Below are 22,605 nucleotides of genomic sequence, written 5' to 3'. Positions count from 1 at the left end.
TTACATGCTCTGCAGATGGCACTTCGATCATTTAAATAAGAAATATTTTTCTGGTGTACAAATTCAGTGTACTTATTCCCAGAATAGTTTATTGTATACATTAAACAGGGAAAAAAATAGGCGGAATATTCCATGCTCCAGCTGGGTCATACCTGCATGCATAACTTTAATATAGGGAACAACCATTTATCCTTTATAGGATATCACATTCATGAAATTCCGCATTTCATTTTTTTAAGTACCGGGCCAACTTTGAACCTTGTTAAGCAAGCTGTACAGTACACATACAGACAATATACGGCAAAACTGTACGTTGCCAAAATGAACTTAATCTCCTTCTAGTAAAATTTATGTTCATTGGATGTGAAGATGAAGCATTTAAGAAAATTATACTCCACACAATAGTTTAGATCTACTTCACCCAACTCTAAAAGTTGCATAATCTGTATATGCATTTACTCGTACTGTCTAGTCTGGACTACCAAGTGTAAAGTTAACCCAGTACGTTTTATGCAACAAATGTAGCCTGGCAAGATCACAGTGACTTACAATTACCAAAGGATGAATAGCGATAAAAATAAGAAAACTATGATTGTAATATTCCTTGTCCCTTCTTAATGATCTATGATTCTATATTTACATAACATATAAAACAACTAACAAGGACAATAACGTTAAACCCACAGAAATGCTGAATTTAATCTATTTATCTATTTTCTTTGATTAAACCTTAAATAAACCGGACAAATCTGTTTTCAGTTTATTAGATAAAAACTCTTCTAAAAACCCATAAAAACCACAACATTTTAAAGTGACAACCCACCTAATTTGTTAATTGCCTAAATTGATTTGAAAGAACTAGATTTCAAAGCACTGCAAGCGTTTTTTATGCTACAAATGCTAGATTTAATTTTTGCTCTTTATATATTTAGTATGCCTTTAATAGTTTTTGTCGGGTTATACATACATAAAAGCTTAAAAAGGTGAATATGCTCTGTTTTTTAAATCTAAAATGATACTATCATGCAACATTAAAGATCATGCAACATTAAAGATCATGCAACATTAAAGATCATGCAACATTACAGATCATGCAACATTAAAAATCATGCAACATTACAGATCATGCAACATTAAAAATCATGCAACATTAAAGATCATGCAACTTTAAAAATCATGCAACATTAAAAATCATGCAACATTAAAGATCATGCAACATTAAAGATCATGCAACATTAAAGATCATGCATCATGCAAAAGTTTCTTTCTACATATGTGTATTTTCTACCTGTTGATTTATTTCTTTTAACCTTTTCTGTTTACCATTTTATTATATTAGCTGAAATTGTGCATTCTTTAAACCTTACTGTAAGCTTTTGTCCAATTTCACAAGAGTTTTGTTGTCTAAAATGTACGAATACGTCATTGAATTTACAAAACAGCTTCTCATCTATACAATACAAGAGAATCCACTCTTATGTCATTTTAACACAACTTGATTTTAGTTTTCTTTACTTAAGTCCTGGGAAACTGATTTTAAGTCCAGTTTCTGTAGCATAAACTCCGTATTGGAGTATAGTTAAAGTTGAGTGTAACAGAAGAAGATAAATTTGATCCTCAACTCATGATTTATTACCCCTAGTCCACCAGTACACTTCAAACCTTTGATATCAGATAATTAGTCAATAATTATTGGAAAATATACACTCTTCAGATCTATTAAACTACATTTAACCCTCGGAAACCAGCAAGGGCTACCAAGTGTGCAGTCTTAGAAATATCCTTGGATAGTGTTTCAGCAAAATGCTCATTAGATGCATTGTTCTTCTTTTCATCTGGTTTGCAAGTGCCCAGGACTTGGAACAAGAATTTGCTGAAAAAGGTAACAGATTCCAGGGTGGTTGGGGTTCAACTAGAATAGATAATGGATAGCAAAGGTCATGTTAAGAGTTAGCTAAAAGGTTTTATAGGTTAATAGGAAAGCTTCATGTCTACTCGTTCATTTTAAAATATTTTGCAAAAGGCTGAAATTATAAATGTTAAAATAAGTAGGTAGCAGTAGATAAATAGGATACCATGATATAAAGATGATGATTTTTATTCCAAGTTATATTCCATTCAATTTTAAACTGTATTGAATTTGTTAAAACCACCGCACTGATTACATGTTTACGCTTGCACTTGCAGCATTGAAAAGGCTTCAGTTGCAAAGGGGTACAAGAAAAAATAAATCTTGATTGATTGATTGTCAGTATTATCTACAGATATTGCTAGATAATAATTTCCATCATTACTTGCAAGATAAATCCCAACTGGAGTTGGATGGAAGATTGAAAGGTAGGGACAGGCAACTTGGTCCAAATTTGCAGGTAGAGCAAAATATTTATTTGTTAAATAATCCTAAAAGTTATGTAAACTTACAAAGTTTATTTTAGTCCGTTAGGGATTTTGCAGAACAATTGCAAACTTTGAAAGGTACAAGATTACAAATGCTTAATTGTAAATCAGTGACCTGTAATCATTCTAAATGATCTAACTCTTGTTTTTTGTTAGATAGAGATGCCCTCAGACAGCATTGGATTAAATTCCGGGTTGAAAGATCAGCGGAAGTCCCACCTATTTGATCGATTCCAAATTCAGTTCATTGACAGCTTTTCCAATCCTAATAAAGAAGACAATATTTCAGATCAAGAGAACGCTGCAATAGGCAAATCTTGGTCTGAGTTGCAGAAACTTCTCTCAGAACGTCTGAACAAAAATGAAGAAAAAGGCATACCTGAAAATAGTTTGGAGATCCCTGCTGCTAACTTGGAAGAAAGTGATTATCTGAATATGCCAAAGCGCAATAATCAAGATTTACAAAATCTAAACTTAGAACCAGAAATTGATCCAGTTGCTTCCATTCTTGAGGGTATGGAACAACCCACTAATCCACCAGCCTTGGACATCAATATATCAGGGGAAATTATTTCCGGAAATAATTCAAGGCATAACGAAAAGCAAGAGGAGGAGGAAAATAAGGAGAAGTCTAAAATAAAAGAATACATAAAGGAGATTCAATACCATGTTATCCCTGAAAATAAACCAAAGTTGGATAACATTTTTAAAGAAGAAAAACGTTATGTATATCATCCAAAATATTCTCATTTGGAAAATGGGGATAGAGATTATGTGGAATCTCTCCATCCATCTCAGATTCCAACAGATAAAGAAGGCATGCAACATCAAGAACACCACACCAAATACCCTGATAACCAGGCACAAGAACTGAATGATAGCAATGAAAACAATTACCATATTGGTAAACAGAAAGAAAAACTGGTGGACGATATTAGAAATAGATTAGAGGAAGACAGCCATGAGAATTTGCAACATCAAGACCATAATACCAACTACTTTGATAATCAGGCACAAGTACCCAATGGTAGCCATGAAAACAATTTCCATGTTGGTGAACAAAAAGAAAAAATGAAGGACAATATCAGGAATAGATTAAAAGAAGACAGCCATGAGAATTTAAAGGTACCAGAATATCATCATCATTCAAATAAGTTTTCAAATAACAATAAAGCAAGCTCTGAATGGAAAGAGCGTGGCCATAATTCAAATGAGAATACTATTGAGCATCCTAAAGTTGTTGAGCATCTTGAAGACAGAAAAGACATGAATGATTACAGGGTTTCTACTCCTCCTGTTATATCTCATTCAGAACTCTCCACACAAGTAACAGAATTTGAGATCAATATTTCAGATGAAATGCTGCCACAAAACAATCTAGAACACCTTAAAGCTCCAGTAACAAGTCAGCCACTAAAAGAAAAGGAAAAAATGGAAGAATACATCAAAGAGATTCAGTATATTATTCCTGAAAGTAAATCAAACCGAGACAATAATGCCAAGGAGGAAAAACGATTTGTTTATCATCCAAAATATCCAGAAGATGAAAGAAGTTATGAAAGAACACTGCCTATCGCCTATCAAGAAGCAGATAAAAAAGACATGAATCTTACAGATGCTTCTGAAAATGGAAATGATGAAGACACAGATTCCAGTCCAAATAATGTGTCTCCACAATCAATAATACCAAAAGATGTTGCTGATATGCTTCATAATGAGGACAAGCTTAAGAATCGTACATCAAATAAAAAACCAAAAGAATTTCACCTTGATAGTGCAAATAAAGAAATTTTGGAAGATTATAAAACAAATACTAAAGAAAGAATTCAAGAAGAAATAGAAAAATCCGAATTAATTGATAATCAGAGCACTAGTCTCATGAAGCCCATCAAAATTGAAAATGAGGCCAAGAGAGATGATATAAAACAAGATAACCAAACAAATCTTTTACTCCTCTCAAAACATACAGTAAACAAATCTGTAAATGATGATATTAAACTTATAAAATCTATCAAAGATCAAACTAATGGTTTAAAATTAGAAGGACCAGATTATTCTATTAATGATGACAATGAAAAGATTTTTGAGACCAAGAGCAAAAATACAAAGAATACAGAAAGCATTGAGGAAATTTTTAGCAATGAAAAAGATGACAGTGATGACAGTAGTGATAGTGACGAGAAAGATCTAAAAGATAGTACCAAAGATGAAAGCGATGAAAGTAATGAAACTGAAAGTGAAGTTGAAGAGGAAGATGACAAGGTTCCTGTCACTGAATCTGTCCAAACCACAACAAGGAAGCAGAGAGAAAGTGTAGAAATTGATGATAAAAATCACTCCACAACTTACACGGAAATCGTCCAGGGCCATGACTATTCTGTAGGCTCTGAGGAATCGGAAACTGAAGTACTTAATGTAGACAAACTTAATGTTTTAGGTCTGCAGACTCCTAGTCCAAAAGAAATCAGATACCATCTACTACAAAACCATGAAGAGGGGGATAGTAATGAAGTGCAGGATATGTATCAAACCATGCATAGTTCTAATCATGGAGATGATAACTCAACTAGCTATTCCAAAAAATTAACGGTAATACTAGCTTTTCATTGACAAACTAAATGATTTTTGAAATGAAAATTTACTAGATGTATGATGAACTGTACGCAAACTCTTCCCACTTGGCTTGCATTGACAGGCATGCATGCTTAAACTGCATTAAAAACCATTAACTAATACTTAATTTTTAATATTTAATTGACCACAAATGAATGGCATGAAAAACTTAGAACAGTGGAAGATGTGATGCCGTCGCCAGATGACGATTCTTTCTCAAGGAAATTCTACTTTTAAACAAGTTTTAGACCAAACTATTTATAAATTAGTGTCAAACTTAAAGGGTTTCTTTGTCACGTTTGATCATTTAAAAGAGAAGTTTTAGCTTTCTTTCTTCTTGTCTTAGTTCTTTTCATTTCTTTTAGGTAGATCAAAATCAATGTTGTAAATTTTTCTTGAATTTTTTAACATCTCACTATTATTTTAAGAAAATAACTGTGAGAAAATTTACTACAAATTAATTTTTTCTTTGTCAAATTTTCATATCAGTTCAAATTTACAAAATGAATTCATAAATTTCTTTTTTTTTAATTTGATTTTTCAATCAACTTGCAGACATTTGTTATTAAGAGTAAATTTTTAGCGAACATGGTTTAAATTCAGCCAACTTTGGTTACCTTCTGGAGTACATTGCAGGAAATAATGATAAAGGTAATTTCATCTAATTAGTAATTAATCATATTTAAGGAGATTCTTTTAGGTAAGAATTCGTGATCTCCCCCTTTTCATTGTTGTAGAACAACTATTTTTTTTTGTTTTTTAATATATTCATTTTAAATCAAATTATTCTTCATAAATTGTTTTTTTTGTTCAGGGAGAAATTCTCTTTCAGTGTAAAAATGTAAAATTGTGTTTTAAAAGCAAACTTTCAGAAAATAAATTTTCGGAATATGGTTGATTTCGTTAAGAATCAGAATATGGTTGACTTTGATAAGAAATAAAATCAAACTTACGGCCTAGGGGGAATAAAATTTTATACTTCGTAGATTTTTTGGAGCTAGCTGAGCAAAACGCTTTAAATGTTTAAATGTATTTTATCTTTATTTTATCTGTTTTGTACGTATCTGTATTTTATCTGTATTGTATGGATATGTATCTATATTTGTTAGGTGAGAAGAAAACCCTGGCTTATCCTGTTCTTATTCAGGAAAATCTTTATCAGAACTTGTGGAAATCATGTCATGTCATGTGTTTTCAGCTTTTACCTTTTTTATTAACATTAACGACCTTTGATTCTGCCAAGGGAGGTACAATTAAGTAAAATAACGACCCGCTCTGCGAAGTTTTCGTGAACAAATTCGGGCACATCTCAAAAAACTACAAAATTATATACAACTACTTTTCGGGAAATTAAAATTTTACTTAACCACGGGTTCTTGGGAACCCTTGGTAAAGTAAAATTCCCTCAACTTCCCTGTAAAGTAGTTGGAAGTAATTATTACACATCGAGTCGAACAGAATTTTATCATCTAACTTGCTCGGAAACCTAAAAAGGTTAACCCACTCTACTTAGAATATCTAAACCATGGGCTAGGCACATTCCCACAATACATATATGCTAGGTTAAGTAATCTTTGTAAGACCGATCTGAACTCAGAAACCCCTTGACTGATTTGCCTCAGTTTTTTATTGGAAGACTCGGTAGAACCACAGGATAGTTCTTAGGTGGTGTTAAAGTTATAACTTGCTTAGTTGTTTTTTTAAGAAAAGCCGGGTTTCCAAAAAGAAACAGTACTAATAAAAAAGTACATATTGCACCTCTAAATGACTATACTTATTATGCTTAAAATAAACGTTGAGATCAAGGCTGCACCTATCCCCCGCCCCCCCCCCCTCCTCCTATCGTATTGATTTTGTTTAGTTTAGTTTAGTTAGTCAGAAATTATGGGATTACATGAGAAATGATATCTTGAAAAGCATATCCCCTGCATCTGCATGAAAGCATTAAAAAGGGTACAATTATCTGTGTACACTGTACAGCCATTGCCTAGGATTACTCTTATTATACCTGAAGAAGGAAAGTCGATTTTGATCAGAAAAAGAAAACTTGTATTGGCAAGTTAAAACCTTCGTCAGCGTACATAAAAAGAAAATGAAAACTCTAGCGATCCTCTATTGTACAACATGTACAGTGTACAGTGTACGGTATCTGATGTAGATGTACCAGGTTACTCCGCACATAAACGAGACGGTCACAAGATCAATCTGCCTGATTATTTCACAATTTAATGACAGGGTGAGTTTATAAATACTTTTATTTTTAATTATTTTGGAATTTTTTGAAGAAGAATCTCTACTTTGAGTTAAATTAAAAAGAAAGCTAAAGAAATTTAGTCGTTGCCACGAACTCAAATTATTTAATCCCTATATCTTTGCAACCTGATGCGCAACCTTATGGTAGCAGAATTAATATTCGGAAATATAGAGTTGCAAAGATATAGGGTTTAGAAAATCAGAGTTTGTGACACAGACTCAATTGTTCTTTTCTGCGCTTTCATACCACGATTTTTAACGCATATTTTCGCTGGATCACGCTAAAATTTGCCAAAAAATAATTTAACTAATTTTTTGTAACACTTAACACTTTTTATCACGAATGTTTTTTTTATCAGAAGGGTTAACAGGGTGATCTAATAACAATTGTTGCATTTATATTTTAACCCTCTGTAAACCTTACTGTTGTGGTTAAACAATAGTTTACTTCCAAACTGTCAAATTCAACATGAACCCAGAAAATGAAAATTCTAGCAATGTAATTGAAATTCTATTGTTTTAAATATATAAACAAACAAGTTGGACCGATTCAAGGCTCTAATAAAGGTATGAACATGCACTGTCAAGAAATTGATTTCATATGGTTGGTTAAATATTAGAAAGGTAGATTGTTTGGTTGGTTAAATATTAGAAAGGTAGATTGTTTGGTTGGTTAAATATTAGAAAAGTAGATGGTTTGATTGGTTAAATATTAGAAAGGTAGATTGTTTGGTTGGTTAAATATTAGAAAAGTAGATTGTTTGGTTGGTTAAATATTAGAAAGGTAGATTGTTTGGTTGGTTAAATATTAGAAAGGTAGATTGTTTGGTTGGTTAAATATTAGAAAATTAGATTGTTTGGTTGGTTAAATATTTAAACTCTATTTAAGAACTTAAAAAATAATATAACTTCCATTGATAATGTATGATATCTATTGCAAATTCGAAATATATTTTTGTACAGATTCCGCTTGAAATATATTTTGAAACAGATTCCGCCTTAAATATATTTTTGTACAGATTCCGCTTGAAATATATTTTTGTACAGACGCCTGAAATATATTTTTGTACAGATTCCGCTTGAAATATATTTTTGTACAGATTCCGCCTGAAATATATTTTTGTACAGATTCCGCATGAAATATATTTTTTTAACAGATTCCGCCTAAAGGAATTGAGTTTTTGCCACAAGCTCTGAAATATATTTTTTGTAACAGATTCTGCCTGAAATATATTTTTGTACAGATTCTGCCTGAAATATATTTTTGTACAGATTCCGCCTGAAAGATATTTTTGTAGAGATTCCGCCTGAAATATATTTTTGTTCAGATTCTACCTGAAATATATTTTTGTACAGATTCCGCCTGAAATATATATTTTTGTAACAGATTCCGCCTGAAATATATTTTTGTACAGATTCCTCCTGAAATGGAACATCATCTTGCCACGATGGATTTAGCCAAACCAAATAATCCGGAAATAAGGGTAACATTTATTTTTTCTCTATCTTTTTTATCTTTTTTATTATTTTTAGTTATCGATTATTTGTTTCATTCATCTCGATTGTGAGTTATCATTATCCTCTAATTTCTTAATGTTCAACCTAATAGTGTGGATATTTAAAACTTATCTAATCTATCAAAATGCATAGCTTGAAATTTCAGGTTGCAATATAAAGACGATCAAATAAGAATGTGACTGTTTTTCTAAAAAAATTGTACTTATATAACTCTTTCTTTTTTTACAGTTGCGTACAGTTGGGGCGAAGATCTGGTACGCGAGAATGTACAGCGGTACAGCTAACGAGTACACGTACAGACAACAAGCTAGAAATATTCTAGATATTATTGTGGTAAGTAATAGATGTGATTTGGTACCAGTACATCCGTCGGACTGTACAAACCCAGGACTTACAAACGTCGGACAGTACAGCAATAATATTTTTTTTCAAACTCAACCAAAGTCCGACGTTTTTCCTTGTAAATGTTCCCGTTCAACGTTTGTAATGATCCGACGTTTGTCTCAGTCCGACGTTTGTACCAGCCCAATGTTTGTCTCAGTCTGACTTTTGTCTCAGTCCGACGTTTGTACCAGTCCGACGTTTGTCTCAGTCCGACGTTTGTACCACCCCAACGTTTGTCTCAGTCCGACTTTTGTCTCAGTCCGACGTTTGTACCAGTCCGACGCTTGTACCAGTCCGACGTTTGGAAGTCCGACGTTTGTAGCTTCCGACGTTTGTGTGTCCGATGTCTGTACTGGTACCTTCAATTTAGAACCAACTTTTACCCATTAATGCAGAAAGTAAATTCCGTAAATAAACTAAAAGTTCTTATTTTAATAATTAAAAAATGTATGATTTAAATCATCTGATTCTCCCAAAATCAAGTTCCGGTTTAGATAATTTTCACAAATATCCCCAACCTTTGCATAAACTTTTTTTGCTGTTGAACAAATTTGATATCACATGTTACCTTAAGACCCAAGAAAGAGGCTTTTTCCGTCTATAATTTTTATTCACGAGAAGCATAATTTTTTGTGCTTTATAAAAATAAAAAAATCCCATCAAACTACAGGGTTCTATTTTTCTACTTTATAAATTCTAAATATATTTAAGTCTGATGAGCATTTCCCGAAGGGAGCATCAATCTATTTGTCTATTTTCTAAATTCTAAATCTTATTTCAGTCTGATGATAATTACCTCGAGGTTGACCTTCACAGCTATACTATTGGGATTAGTAAAGAAAACGATGAGTTTAGCTATACTGTTGGATTCCAGAAACTTGCAAAAATTAATTAAATTGTTTTAATGTTAATTTTGAAATCGGATAACTAATAAAGATGAAGCTAGCAAATGTAAAAGTAAAAGTGTTTACATAAAGCTGGTCAAATTGTGTCAATAACATCCAATTTTTACATGTTTATACATGCATATGAATTTTTGATGGTACCCTATATTTTAGCCATCCTTATTTGAGGTATTAGCGACAAATTTTAAGAGATGTAAACTCTATTTCAAAATTGTATGCGACAGAACATAGATGTTTGATTTTATCGCATTATGCAAAACTTTCAATCTGATCAAAGATATTAATCAAAACGATTTTTCAAAACGAAAAGTAAAATCGTTTTTTGGTTTCAAAAATCTTAGAAAAAATTCGTTAATGCAAAGAAAACTTATTGAGAATATAATTTTGTCATAATTTTGTGAAACAATTTGAAGTTTAAAAGTTAAAAAAAACTTTCTTTGAATATTTGGCTCGTTTCTCTCTGATAGTTTTTAAATAATTATCATTAGAAGATCCTTTACTCTGGGTAACAGCTCATTATCGAAATATTTTATCTGAAATAGATAGATAGATAAAGCCTTACCAGACACTTGCTGGGATCAATTCTCAATTACCATTTATACAAGTATAATTTTTTCTATCAAAGAGTTCCAACAAAACAAATTTTTTTGTCTTTAACTGCATTAATATTTGAATAACATCTTATTAAGATAAAGAAAAAAAAATCGTACACATTTTTTTATTATTCTGAAAATATGATGTATGAAATATGTTTAAGGACCTCTTTTATCTGAAAAATAACAATTTTTTTGATCTGGTATATTCCGGTAATAAAACTTGAAGAATAGATAATATGACCAATAAAACAGAGTAGTAAAATGTAGGGGATAAGGAATAGACTTAAAAGATTTTAATTTGTAATTTCACTGTGGTCTTGCAGCGACAAAGTAATCTTAATAGTGAAAAACATGTTTAAAATACAGATTTAGTATTTAAAAAAATGGGGTTTTAAAAAAAATTTAAAAAATTGCAAAAATTAGTTCATTTTAAAATTTGAAACAAATTTGAAAAATATCCCATCCCTATGAACCCCCATGATATAGTTGTAAAACTAGGTTTTCTAAATCACCAACATTATATACAGTATATTGTGCACAGTATAACAAACTAGTCAAAAGCATAAAATGCTTTTTCACGATCTAGAAATACCCAGTTAGAGTTGGTTTACTAGCTTTATAGTTCTTTATATCTTGCCTCCATATACATATTTACGGAGTTACCACGTTATATCTTGCCTCCATATACATATTTACGGAGTGTACAGGGTGTTTTTTTAATCTTGTCAATTTTGATTTTTATCTTTCAATAAAATAAATATTCTTACAGTTATTAATAACATATTAAGGTGTTTTTTTGTACAAAAAGAATTAGATGACTATTTCAAAGAATGTTCAAAGTGTCCGCCCTCGTTCTCTAAACAAAGAGCTGCTCGTTTCCTAAAGTTTTTAGCGGCCGGACGTCGGCTCAACCTCCGACTGAGAGGCAGACCAGTAATAATGCTCCGATCTTTTAGAAAGTTTAGTCACAGAGAGGGTTCCCTAAAAAATACAGTCAGAACAGTGTGGCGCAGCGTTAAAAACCCTGTCGCCTCCTACTCTGGGTCTAGCCCATTATGATTTTATACACTTAAATACAGTCAGAACAGTGTGGCGCAGCGTTAAAAACCCTGTCGCCTCCTCCTCTGGGTCTAGCCCATTATGATTTTATACACTTAAATACAGTCAGAACAGTGCGGCGCAGCGTTAAAAACCCTGTCGCCTCCCCCTCTGGGTCTAGCCCATTATGATTTTATACACTTAAAAGCAGTGACCAAGAGAGCACTGCGTTTTTAAAGATATAAAGCTTAAAATGTGCAAAGACAGGGCTAGTCTGTGGTGAAAAATGTCTAAATATTCTAAGGTTTAAGGTTAAAAATATGAGAACTGAAGTCTGTACTAAGTGGCCAATAGATGCGTTATTTCTTAATTTTTTTGCAGATTTTTATAAATTTAGTAACCTCCTAAAATAAGCTTTTCATATCTATTTTCAAAGTGGAAATATTACAAAAAATGAAAAAGTTATTAAAGTTAAAAAGTTAACAAGATTAAAAAACACCTTGTATGTTGTATAGCACATACATTCAGGAAGCTATGGTAAGTCAATTTTCAGAACTGGGTCGACTTTGAAGAGTCGCAACCCCTTGAATTTTTATTTTGCACCATTAACTCACTTATACTTTTGTAGTCCTATTTTAGGCCTAAAAGGCACTTGATCTAATCTTTAGGTTTGAAAAGGTAAAGGGAAAAATTCTCATCATTTTTAGCGTTAAAGCCTGCAACCTTTGGGCCTCTGTGATGTATTGAACATATAAATTTTTTTGCTTCAAATATCCCAACAAGAAAAATCAAAATACAAATTGGTCAGAGCAAAAAAAAAAGACCTTTGTCTTGCTTTACATTGCCATGGTTCTAGTTAATAAACTTAACGTCACAATTTTCTCATAGTTTTTTTTGTTCATCTAAAATAATATGACTGATGGCTCAGTAAATATTGTATTCTCTTTCATAATCTATAGTTTACATATTATATCTTAAACTTGTATCATAACAGTTAGATACTTGCATATAGTTCTACAGTTCTGCAGTTTTAAGTTCTACAGTTCTATAGTTATATAGTACTACAGTTCTATAATTCTACAGTTCTGCAGTTCTACAGTTCTATAGTACTACAGTTCTATAGTTCTACAGTTCTGCAGTTCTACAGTTCTACAGTTCTATAGTTCTACAGTTCTACAGTTCTACAGTTATATAGTTCTTCAGTTCTGCAGTTCTACAGTTCTACAGTTATATAGTTCTATAGTTCTACAGTTCTACAGTTCTACAGTTCTACAGTTCTAAAATTCAAGAGTTCTGCAGTTCTACGATTCTAAAGTTCTACAGTACTACAGTTCTACAGTTCTACACATATAGTTCTACGTTTTACAGTTCGGCAGGTCTACAGTTCTATAGTTCTGCAGTTCCACAGTTCTGAAGTTCTACAATTCTACAGTTCTACAGTTCAAAAGTTCAGCAGTTCTACAGTTCTACAGTTCAAAAGTTCAGCAGTTCTACAGTTCTACAGTTCTGCAGTTCTACGATTCTAAAGTTCTACAATAATACAGTTCTACAATTCTACAGTTTTACAGTTCTATGTTTTACAGTTCGGCAGATCTACAGTTCTACAGTTCTACAAATCTACAGTTCTACAGTTCTACAGTTCTACAGTTCTACAGTTCTACAGTTTTACAGTTCTACAGTTCTACAGTTCTACAGTTCTACAGTTCTACAATTCTACAGTTCTACAGTTCTACAGTTCTACAGTTCTAGAGAACTGCGAAATATGCATTTACACAATAATTTCCGATGAAAAAAAGTTTAAATTTAAAAGATTCTTTTATAAAAATTTAATTAATAACTTTAAAAATATGATAACTATAAAAATACTAGAAATTCAAGGCGCTTTGTGCCCTTCTTTCTAGCCTTAGAGGGCGCTTCGCGCCCATCTTCTAAATTAGTTGTGAACATGTTCTCTTCGTGTACATCGTAAAACAAAACAAAAATAATTCGCGGATTTTTACAAAAAATTTCGCGGATTTTCAAAATTTTTATACAATATATAGACGCAGCAGAATTTCCTACAGGGGAGATCGAGCTGATTTTTTTCTGAAGTGATAACTTTTGGTTGATATGGAGCGCCACAAAGTCATAATGCGATAACCTTAACGAGAGCTTTTAATTTTCAGAGGGGGTAAAGGAACGGGATGAACTAGTTCTGTCAATTTAAAAGTTCCCATCTTTGATTTCACATCTTTTCTTATATTTTTTTTTATTTTTTCATTTTTTCAATTTTCTATTAATCAGTCATCATTTATGAAAAATGTGCATTCAACTTTGCGAAATATTTAAATTTTGAAAGGGTAAAATTAAAAATATTTAAATTTGGAAAGGATTAAATTGAGAAAGGATGCAATTTACGTATCAAATTATAATTTTACAGAAATAAAGCTATGAGTTTATCGAATTTATAATTATCGAGAATATCTATATAGAGAATATAGAGACTATTGTTTTAAATTAAAATTGCAGTTTAAAATGTTAAAGTTAGTAAACAAAACCTGAGCTGAAAACTTTAGAATTGGATAACCTTAATACCGATCGCTTAATAGCCAAATATCCACTGTTGACACTTCTGATTTCTGCTTAATCTGCTCTTTCTTCCTCTATTTTAATATCACTATCGGATCCCGACCATTGAGACTTCTCTGATTTACGGGATTCTGCATACGCCTCTCTAATTGGTTGAATTTTATACATTTTCCTGGATACAATCTAATGATCAAAATTATCTAAAGATTAAAAAAAAGAGAAGATCAGACATTGATTCAAAAGTTCCCAGCTCAGGTTTGAAAAATATAATTAGATGTAAAGAGTGATTAGTTCCTTTGGGACAAAGAAAAAGGACCGATTGAAAATTAAATAAGAAAATTAACTCATGTCTAAATCCGGTTTGAATCATAAGGTTGAATTTACATAGTTTAACAGGAAAATATAAATCAGGGATACAGAAGAGAACAGGAAGGAAATGGGATTCCCTTTGTGGGGGGGGGGGGGGTATTAAAAGGGAATAATCAAGAAATTTATTGTGTCATTAATTAAACTGAATAAAGCCAACATTTCACAGATGTCGTTTTGTTGTGTAGAGAAACTTAGAGGATAAAATACATTTTAAAAAGATGGAGGCCATTTTAAGGTAAAGGGGTAATTCAAAATATATTATTATTTATTACAGTTTATAATCAAACCACAAAGATGATGAGTTCCTTATTTTGTTGATGAGATACTCTCTACTAAACCCCACACTATTTCTTAGGTCAGAGTATTGCAGAACTACCGAAAGCTTATGTGAGGGTGGATAATTAGATGAAGGTGTTTGCAGCTTTTCTAAGAACCATGTTGGGAATATCAAAATCTCTAAAAAGCTGAAAAAACGAAAGACCTCAAAAACTGTCCATGTAAAGAGAAAGAAGTTATCTTCAGACATTATGCATTATACAAGTTTATGAACTATTGTATGCCGAGTCCATTAGCTCCTGATCAGGGTTCAGTCATTTATTTGTTGTCTATTCTGAACCAATAGAAGTAGTATGGCGGTAACATCTATCTTTCTATCTAGCTCATTATCCAATTAGAGATAAATCCTTAAATCGGCTCTATACACTAAATGCAAATATTTGCTTCTACTGAAACTATAGTGTATGATGTTTAAGAAGCAAAAGATGGAAAACATTCCTAGTTATTAAATTATTAAATTCATGCTCATTTAAACATTTGGTAGATCATCAAAAGACATTTTCTTTAAGGATATATTTTTTTTAATTTTTATAGTTTCGTTATTTTTTAAGATTTATTAAGAATCGAATGTCATTTACGTTAAATTTTAGAAAAGTAATAATTAATTGCAATAATGCACTGAAATTTAGACAATTTAAAAGTAAGTAAACTCGAGAGTGCTAGTTTTAGATATTTAGTTTTTGTCACAAACTAATCCTTCTATCTTTGCAACCGGATGGTTGTAATTGTTTATAATTTAAACTTAGATTATTTGATTTAACAAAATTCACAATTTGAAATGTTTGGTCTTTGACATTAGTTTGCAAAGATACAGGAATAAGAAAATTAGATATTGTGGCAAAGACACCTTTCAATAGAAGCATTTTTACAAGAGTATGTTCGCTATAGTTGTTTATATGATCACTGGGCCATGGGCTTTTAGGGCGCTTCACGAACACTCTCAGGTAAATAATTTTAACTTTTGCGATTGCTCTTTTTGAATAAAATTTAAAAAACTAGCTGGACCGACTCTATACTGGGTAACCTGACTGGACTGTGCGACTGAATGCATGTATAGTAAGAGTTGTAACGGCACAGATCATGCAACTTTTAAACTGGGGTGGATCGGTTCAGCCGTTTTGATGTTTATCGGTTACAAACAAACAAACAGACAGACAAGGAAAGTATATAAATAGAAACCGTGCCTAGATCATGATAAATGTCTCCGAACCATCCCATATAGATATTCTCAATGTAATAAGGTCAGAAGAAAAGAATAAGAATAATAAGAAAGAATAAGGAAGATATTTATGTGAGCAATCTATAAACACCACATAGTTCTCATATACACTAAACGTATCAACTATATAAAGAAAAAAACAAATAAAATAAAATAAATGGCGACATAAACACTAGTTTCCAGAACAATTCTACCTTAAATAATATGTAAAAAAGCCTTGTTTCTCCCTCAAGACTAGACCCTGAGGTCGTGTAATGTAACAAACATGCAATGTGTATAACACACTATTCAAATGTCTGCAATTTCAGATGCATATTGAAATTGCATAGAATACGGATTTCAAGGCGCCTGAAGTCAATTTTTCTTAAGATAAAAATAGCTTTTTAGAGGTTGCTTCATGCTTTACAAGCAAATTTTTTTCTTCGTACACAATAAAAATAAGAATAAAAAATTACACATATTTATTCTGGTTTTATTGGAAGATACAAAATCAAAGTTGTCCATTGATATTTTTTATTCAGATCGCCGGGGTCATGTAAGGCAAATTTATATATCTAAATATCATATAATAACATATTTTCCTTGTTATATTTCAGGAGTTTTAAATACTCCCCCCCACCACCTCTTTTTAGAATCTAGACTATAAAATTTATATAACTAAATATCATATAAAAACATATTTTCCTTGTTATATTTTAGGATTATTAAATACTCTTCCTCCCCCCCCCCCACCTCTTTATAGAATCTAGACTATAAAATAACAAATAGTCAACCACCGTAATCCTCCTCCCTTATCTCGAGGGGTTTAATATGTTATTCTTATAAATGCAGTCAATCCAAATAAACTTAAGAAAAGAAAAGATTTTTTAAAATTTTTAATTGCGGTTCAAAGAAATTGTGTCTTCCAACACAAGTTAATTTTACTTGCGCGCAATTACGAGCCCTTGCACGCAAGTGAATTTAATTGCGCGCAATTCCATAATAATTGCGGACAAAAAACACAACTTCGTTGCGCGCCATAGCGCACAACTTCGTTGTGTTTTTTGTCCGCAATTATTATGGAATTGCGCGCAATTAAATTCACTTGCGTGCAAGGGCTCGTAATTGCGCGCAAGTAAAATTAACTTGTGTTGGAAGACACAATTTCTTTGAAGTTTCAATTTTTTGACAATATTCAATTCAAACCTTATACAAATTTTTTTTGCACATTTACACTTAATCTTTTATTTCATAATATGCATATTCAGCATGATAACTAGAAAACTATGCCATAGGAAGACGACATTTTAGACTAAAACAGACTCATTTAACTGAATAAGTGATTTAATAAGTTACTAATTAAAATTTGCTGCTTGTAACGACATAAAATACACTTTCTGTACCATAGTTTTCTGGTTCTCATTGTAGCAAAATAAATAATTTTGATTAAACTAACCTTACAATTTTTACCAACAAAGTTGCCACTTCGCTTCGCACCCATCTTCTATTTCAATTGTGAGCATTTTCTCTTTGTAATCCATTTGTATACATTGAAAAACAAAATCAAAAAAAAGTTTGCGGATTTCATATAAAAATGTTATGGATTTTCAAAATGTTCATAAATTTAATGAAAATCGAATTTTGATGGATGCAAATTTTTGAAATTTTGATCATCCATAAACCTCCTCTGGGGTGACGCGATTGCGAGGTGCCCGAAAATATTCGGGTCCGATCGGTTCAGCCGTTTTGACGTTTATTGGATACAAACAATCCGACATGCAAAGTATATATATCAAAAGTAATATTTTAAAATTTTTCAAACAAATATTTTCAACACCAAATCAAATGGATTAAAAATAAAATCAGATAAATTATTTCCATTTTTTTCATGACTTTCTCAACTCAATTTTTTTTCTGGACTGCCTGCGCAGCCTCTTTTGTGTCATTCCTGATATATCTGGCTTTTAGGATAAAAACAGGTTTATTCTGAACCAACAAATATATTGTTTACTACTCAATTAGTTCAACCATAAGAGGATTTATAGATATATTAGAAATTCAGGGAGCTCCGCGACCTACTCTCTAATTCTAATGCAGGGTTACCCGCAAATGATGAGACTTCAAAGACGACCAAACAGACTGTCTTTTTCCTTGTATTCACGATAATTTTGATCCTGCAAATGTAAAGTCTTTCAATGGCAAATCATTGAATAAGCAATAAAAAATACTATGTTACAAGCTGAAGTTATAATTTAACCTCCTTGTTCTCATATTTTAAGAGTCACGTGAATTTAACGGTTCTGTCAATATTACAGAAAGCTGTGATTTTCGATCACAATTCCACCCATTAAACATGATTTTTAGCATTCTTTCTCAAATACTTTTTTGCCGACATATGTAATTCACGGGCAGCCGTAGTAAGTTTGAATTTCCGAGCCTGGTCAACCTTTCCGGTCCCAGTTTGTACTGTACCTAGCTCTATGGACAGGAATAGTCGCTACAACAAGGTTGACGCGGTCAGACTTTATGCTTCATATAGGCTGAATTTACTTTTACTAAAGAGCAGATTTGCGTGAATTTGAATGAACATTGAACAAGTATGGAATAAACAAATCCGTAAGGTGAAAGATATTGTTGAATTATAGACCAAAACATGTTTGATTTTAAATAGAAGAAACCAAATGCTGGTTAGTTTATGGTGGAGTTTCAGGTCGTCTTTGCAGTCTCAATGTTCGTGCATAATTCTGTATACCTAGTGTTAACTTCGACATAATTTAGTAAAGTTAAACATTAATTGGTGTTTTTAAGTCAGATGTGTAAAGACCTAAAAAAGTCTGAAATTAGTTTTGAGAATGAAAGTTATGAAAAGGAAAATATACTTAATGACCTAGTCACCTAATGCGCAATGCGGCAAGGGGGGGGGGAGGCTAAAAATGAACGAAGCTTAAAAGGGGGAAGGGGTTTAGTGATTTAGAAAAAAAGGGTAAAAGTATATATGAAGAAGCAATGAACATTAATAAGTGTCATTGTTAAAGACAAAGTTGTTGCAACATATTTAAACTTGTTTCAACATATTTATACTTGTTTCAACATATTTAAACTTGTTTTAACATATTTAAACTTGTTTCAGCATATTTTAACATGTTTCAACATATTTAAACTTGTTTCAATATATCTAAACTTGTTTCAGCATATTTTAACTTGTTTCAAAATATTTAAGCTTGTTTTAACATATTTAAACTTGTTTCAGCATATTTTAACTTGTTTTAACATATTTAAGCTTTTTTTAAAATATTTAAACTTGTTTTAACATATTTAAACTTGTTTCAGTATATTTTAACTTGTTTCAACATATTTAAGCTTTTTTTAAAATATTTAAACTTGTTTTAACATATTTAAACTTGTTTCAGCATATTTTAACTTGTTTCAACATATTTAAGCTTTTTTTAAAATATTTAAACTTGTTTTAACATATTTAAACTTGTTTCAGCATATTTTAACTTGTTTCAACATATTTAAACTTGTTTCAACATGTTTAGACTTGTTTTAACATTTTCAAACTTGTTTCAACATATTTAGCTTGTTTCAACATACTTTTTACTTGTTTCAAAATTTTTAACTTGTTCTAACATATTCAAACTTGTTTCAACATATTTATATTGTTTCAATATATTTAAACTTGTTTCAGCATATTTTAACTTGTTTCAACATATTTAAACTTGTTTCAACATGTTTAGACTTGTTTTAACATTTGTAAACTTGTTTCTACATATTTAGCTTGTTTCAACATATTTTTTTCTTGTTTCAACATTTTTAACTTCTTCTAACATATTTAAACTTGTTTCAACATATTTATATTGTTTCAATATATTTAAACTTGTTTCAACATATTTAAACTTGTTTTAACATATTCAAACTTGTTCCAACATATTTTTATTGTTTCAATGTATTTAAACTTGTTTCAACATATTTAAACTTGTTTCAACATATTGAGACTTATTTTAACATATTCAAACTTGGTTCAACATATTTAAACTTGTTTCAACATATTTATACTTGTTTCAACATATTTAAACTTGTTTTAGCATATTTAAACTTGTTTCAGCATATTTTAACTTGTTTCAACATATTTAAACTTGTTCCAACATACTTAAACTTGTTTTAACATATTTAAACTTGATCCAACATATTTAAACTTGTTTCAACATATTTATACGTGTTTCAACATATTTAAACTTGTTTTAACATATTTAAACTCGTTTCAACATATTTAAACTTGTTTCAACATATTTAGACTTGTTTTAATATATTCAAACTTCTTTCAACACATTTAAACTTGTTTCAACATATTCAAACTTCTTTCAACATATTTATATTTGTTTCAACATATTTATACTTGTTTCAACATATCTAGCCAGTTTCGACATATTTAAACTTATTTCAACATATTTAAATTTGTTTCAACATATTTAAACAAATCGCATTAACTATATATTAACAAAATATTAAAGAATATGATGCTATAGAAGAAAATAATTCGATGTTACTCCTTTCTCTCTGGTCTATAAACCAATTTATGTCACCAGAGCTAGAAACTTTTGCATTGTTAATCCCTAATCTGTAATCCTTAATCCGTATCTTGTAATTCAATTGATTAAGATAATTCTTTCCGGATATACCTAAAAGTCCAACTAAACAGCAGCCAGAATAATATACGCTTGACCAAATAAATAATCAAGAAAATCAAATTCAGATTTTTGCGAATGAAACACAAAGTCAAATAAACAAAATTATAATCAGTGAAGGAGTTGTCCACAAAAGTTATCAAAATCAACACAAAAACTAATTTCTATTTTAAATTATACTTTTTCAGATTAAGGATTATTTAAGTATTTTTGACACAATAATATTTGAATATTTTTCCCCTATACTCAACTAAATAACGACCCTGCCCCCCACACCGGACAACCAGAGTGAGCAGCATTCGGTTTCTTCTATTTGAAATCAAACGTGTTTTGGTAAGTCAATAATCATTTACTTTAAGGATTTGTTTACTTTATACATTTTCATTCAAAATGCATAGGCCGACAAAAAAGTATTTAAGAAAAAAGGCTAACAAATTATGTTTAAGGGGTCAAATTGTGATCGAAAGTCACAGCTTTCTGGAATATTGACAGAACCGTTAAATCCACGTGCCCCCCCCCCCGCTACACAGCCAGCTATATCCCATGAATGATCCGGGTCCCCCAATTGTCAATATGTTATATATATATATATATATTTATATATATCCATTATATATATTCCACTATCAATCATGAGTCCTCCCATCCCGATATCTTTCAACCCACCTCCAATCCCTTCTCATCCTTTATCCCCTCGGAGCCCCACCCCGGTCCTTTCAATACCATTCCATTATAAATTAGAGATATTTCGTAATCATATTTTTAGATAATTCTTTTGCCTTTCATTGCCATTTATTAAAACCCCTACCCCTTTCCTCCCAAATACTGTGGATTTTTTCTCCTTTTTATCCCTACCCTTTTTTACAGGTTGATAAATATTCACCCTCCTTTACAGGTTGATAAATATTCACCCTCCTTTACTTATCTTTCTCTCTCGCCCCTTTCCCCTGTCTCTCCCAAACCCCTCATTCANGGGGTCTGGGAAAAAATCATCATTAACTACTATTGGAGATCCACTTTCTTTGGAGACCCCTTATTGATGTCTCGTTGGAGACCCCCAGATTTTTATTGGAGATCGACCCCAATCTTTTTATTGGAGACACCCAAATTATCATTGGAGACACCAGATTTTTATTGGAGACCCCCAGATTTCTTTTGATAACCTCAAGCTTTTCATTGGAGACCCCATATTTTCGTTAAAACCCCAGATTTTTATTGGAGATCGATCCCAATCTTTTCATTGGAGACACCCAAATTATCATTTGAGACACCAGATTTTTATTGGAGACCCCCAGATTTCTTTTGATAACCCCAAGCTTTTTATTGGAGACCACATATTTTCGTTAAAACCCCAGATTTATGTTGGATACCTCCCCTCATATTTTCATTGGAGACCACAGATTTCCGTAGGAGACCCCCATATTTTAATTGGAGACCCCAAGAAATGCATTGAAGGCCCCACAGATTTTCATTGGATAACCCCAGAATTTAATGGGAGATTTTATGAAAATCTTGGGGGTCTCCAATGAAAATCTGGGGGTCTCCAACGAAAATCTTGGGGTCTCCAATGAAAACCTGTGGGTCTCCAATGAAAATCTGGGGGTCTCCAGCCAAAAGCTGGGGTCTTCAATGAAAATCCGGGTGTCAAATATAAGTTCAGCTATATTTAAAAAACCATGTTTGAAGTATCAAGTTGCAAAGATATAGGTTTTAATAAATTAGAGTTTGTGACAGCTCTCCTTTAA

At 31.5% G+C, this 22,605-nt stretch overlaps 1 protein-coding gene across 1 annotated transcript; it reads left to right on the top strand.

The window, feature by feature from the left end:
- Nucleotides 1-1,640: 1,640 nt before the first annotated feature.
- LOC111707297 (protein PFC0760c) lies at nt 1,641-10,115 on the top strand. The gene is made up of 10 exons (XM_023480377.1): nt 1,641-1,882; nt 2,687-4,986; nt 5,043-5,092; nt 5,184-5,231; nt 5,594-5,661; nt 6,120-6,157; nt 7,178-7,246; nt 8,679-8,747; nt 9,010-9,114; nt 9,947-10,115. Exons 1-10 carry the CDS (start codon nt 1,804-1,806, stop codon nt 10,058-10,060), a joined length of 2,940 nt encoding a protein of 979 aa, XP_023336145.1. The 5' UTR covers nt 1,641-1,803; the 3' UTR covers nt 10,061-10,115.
- Nucleotides 10,116-22,605: the final 12,490 nt, after the last annotated feature.

The sequence above is a fragment of the Eurytemora carolleeae genome, unplaced genomic scaffold (genome assembly GCF_000591075.1).
Source record: "Eurytemora carolleeae unplaced genomic scaffold, Eaff_2.0 scaffold517, whole genome shotgun sequence".
In the NCBI taxonomy this organism is placed as follows: domain Eukaryota; kingdom Metazoa; phylum Arthropoda; class Copepoda; order Calanoida; family Temoridae; genus Eurytemora; species Eurytemora carolleeae.
Note: the sequence above shows the minus strand (reverse complement) of the source record. Positions and strands in the feature narration are given on the sequence as shown.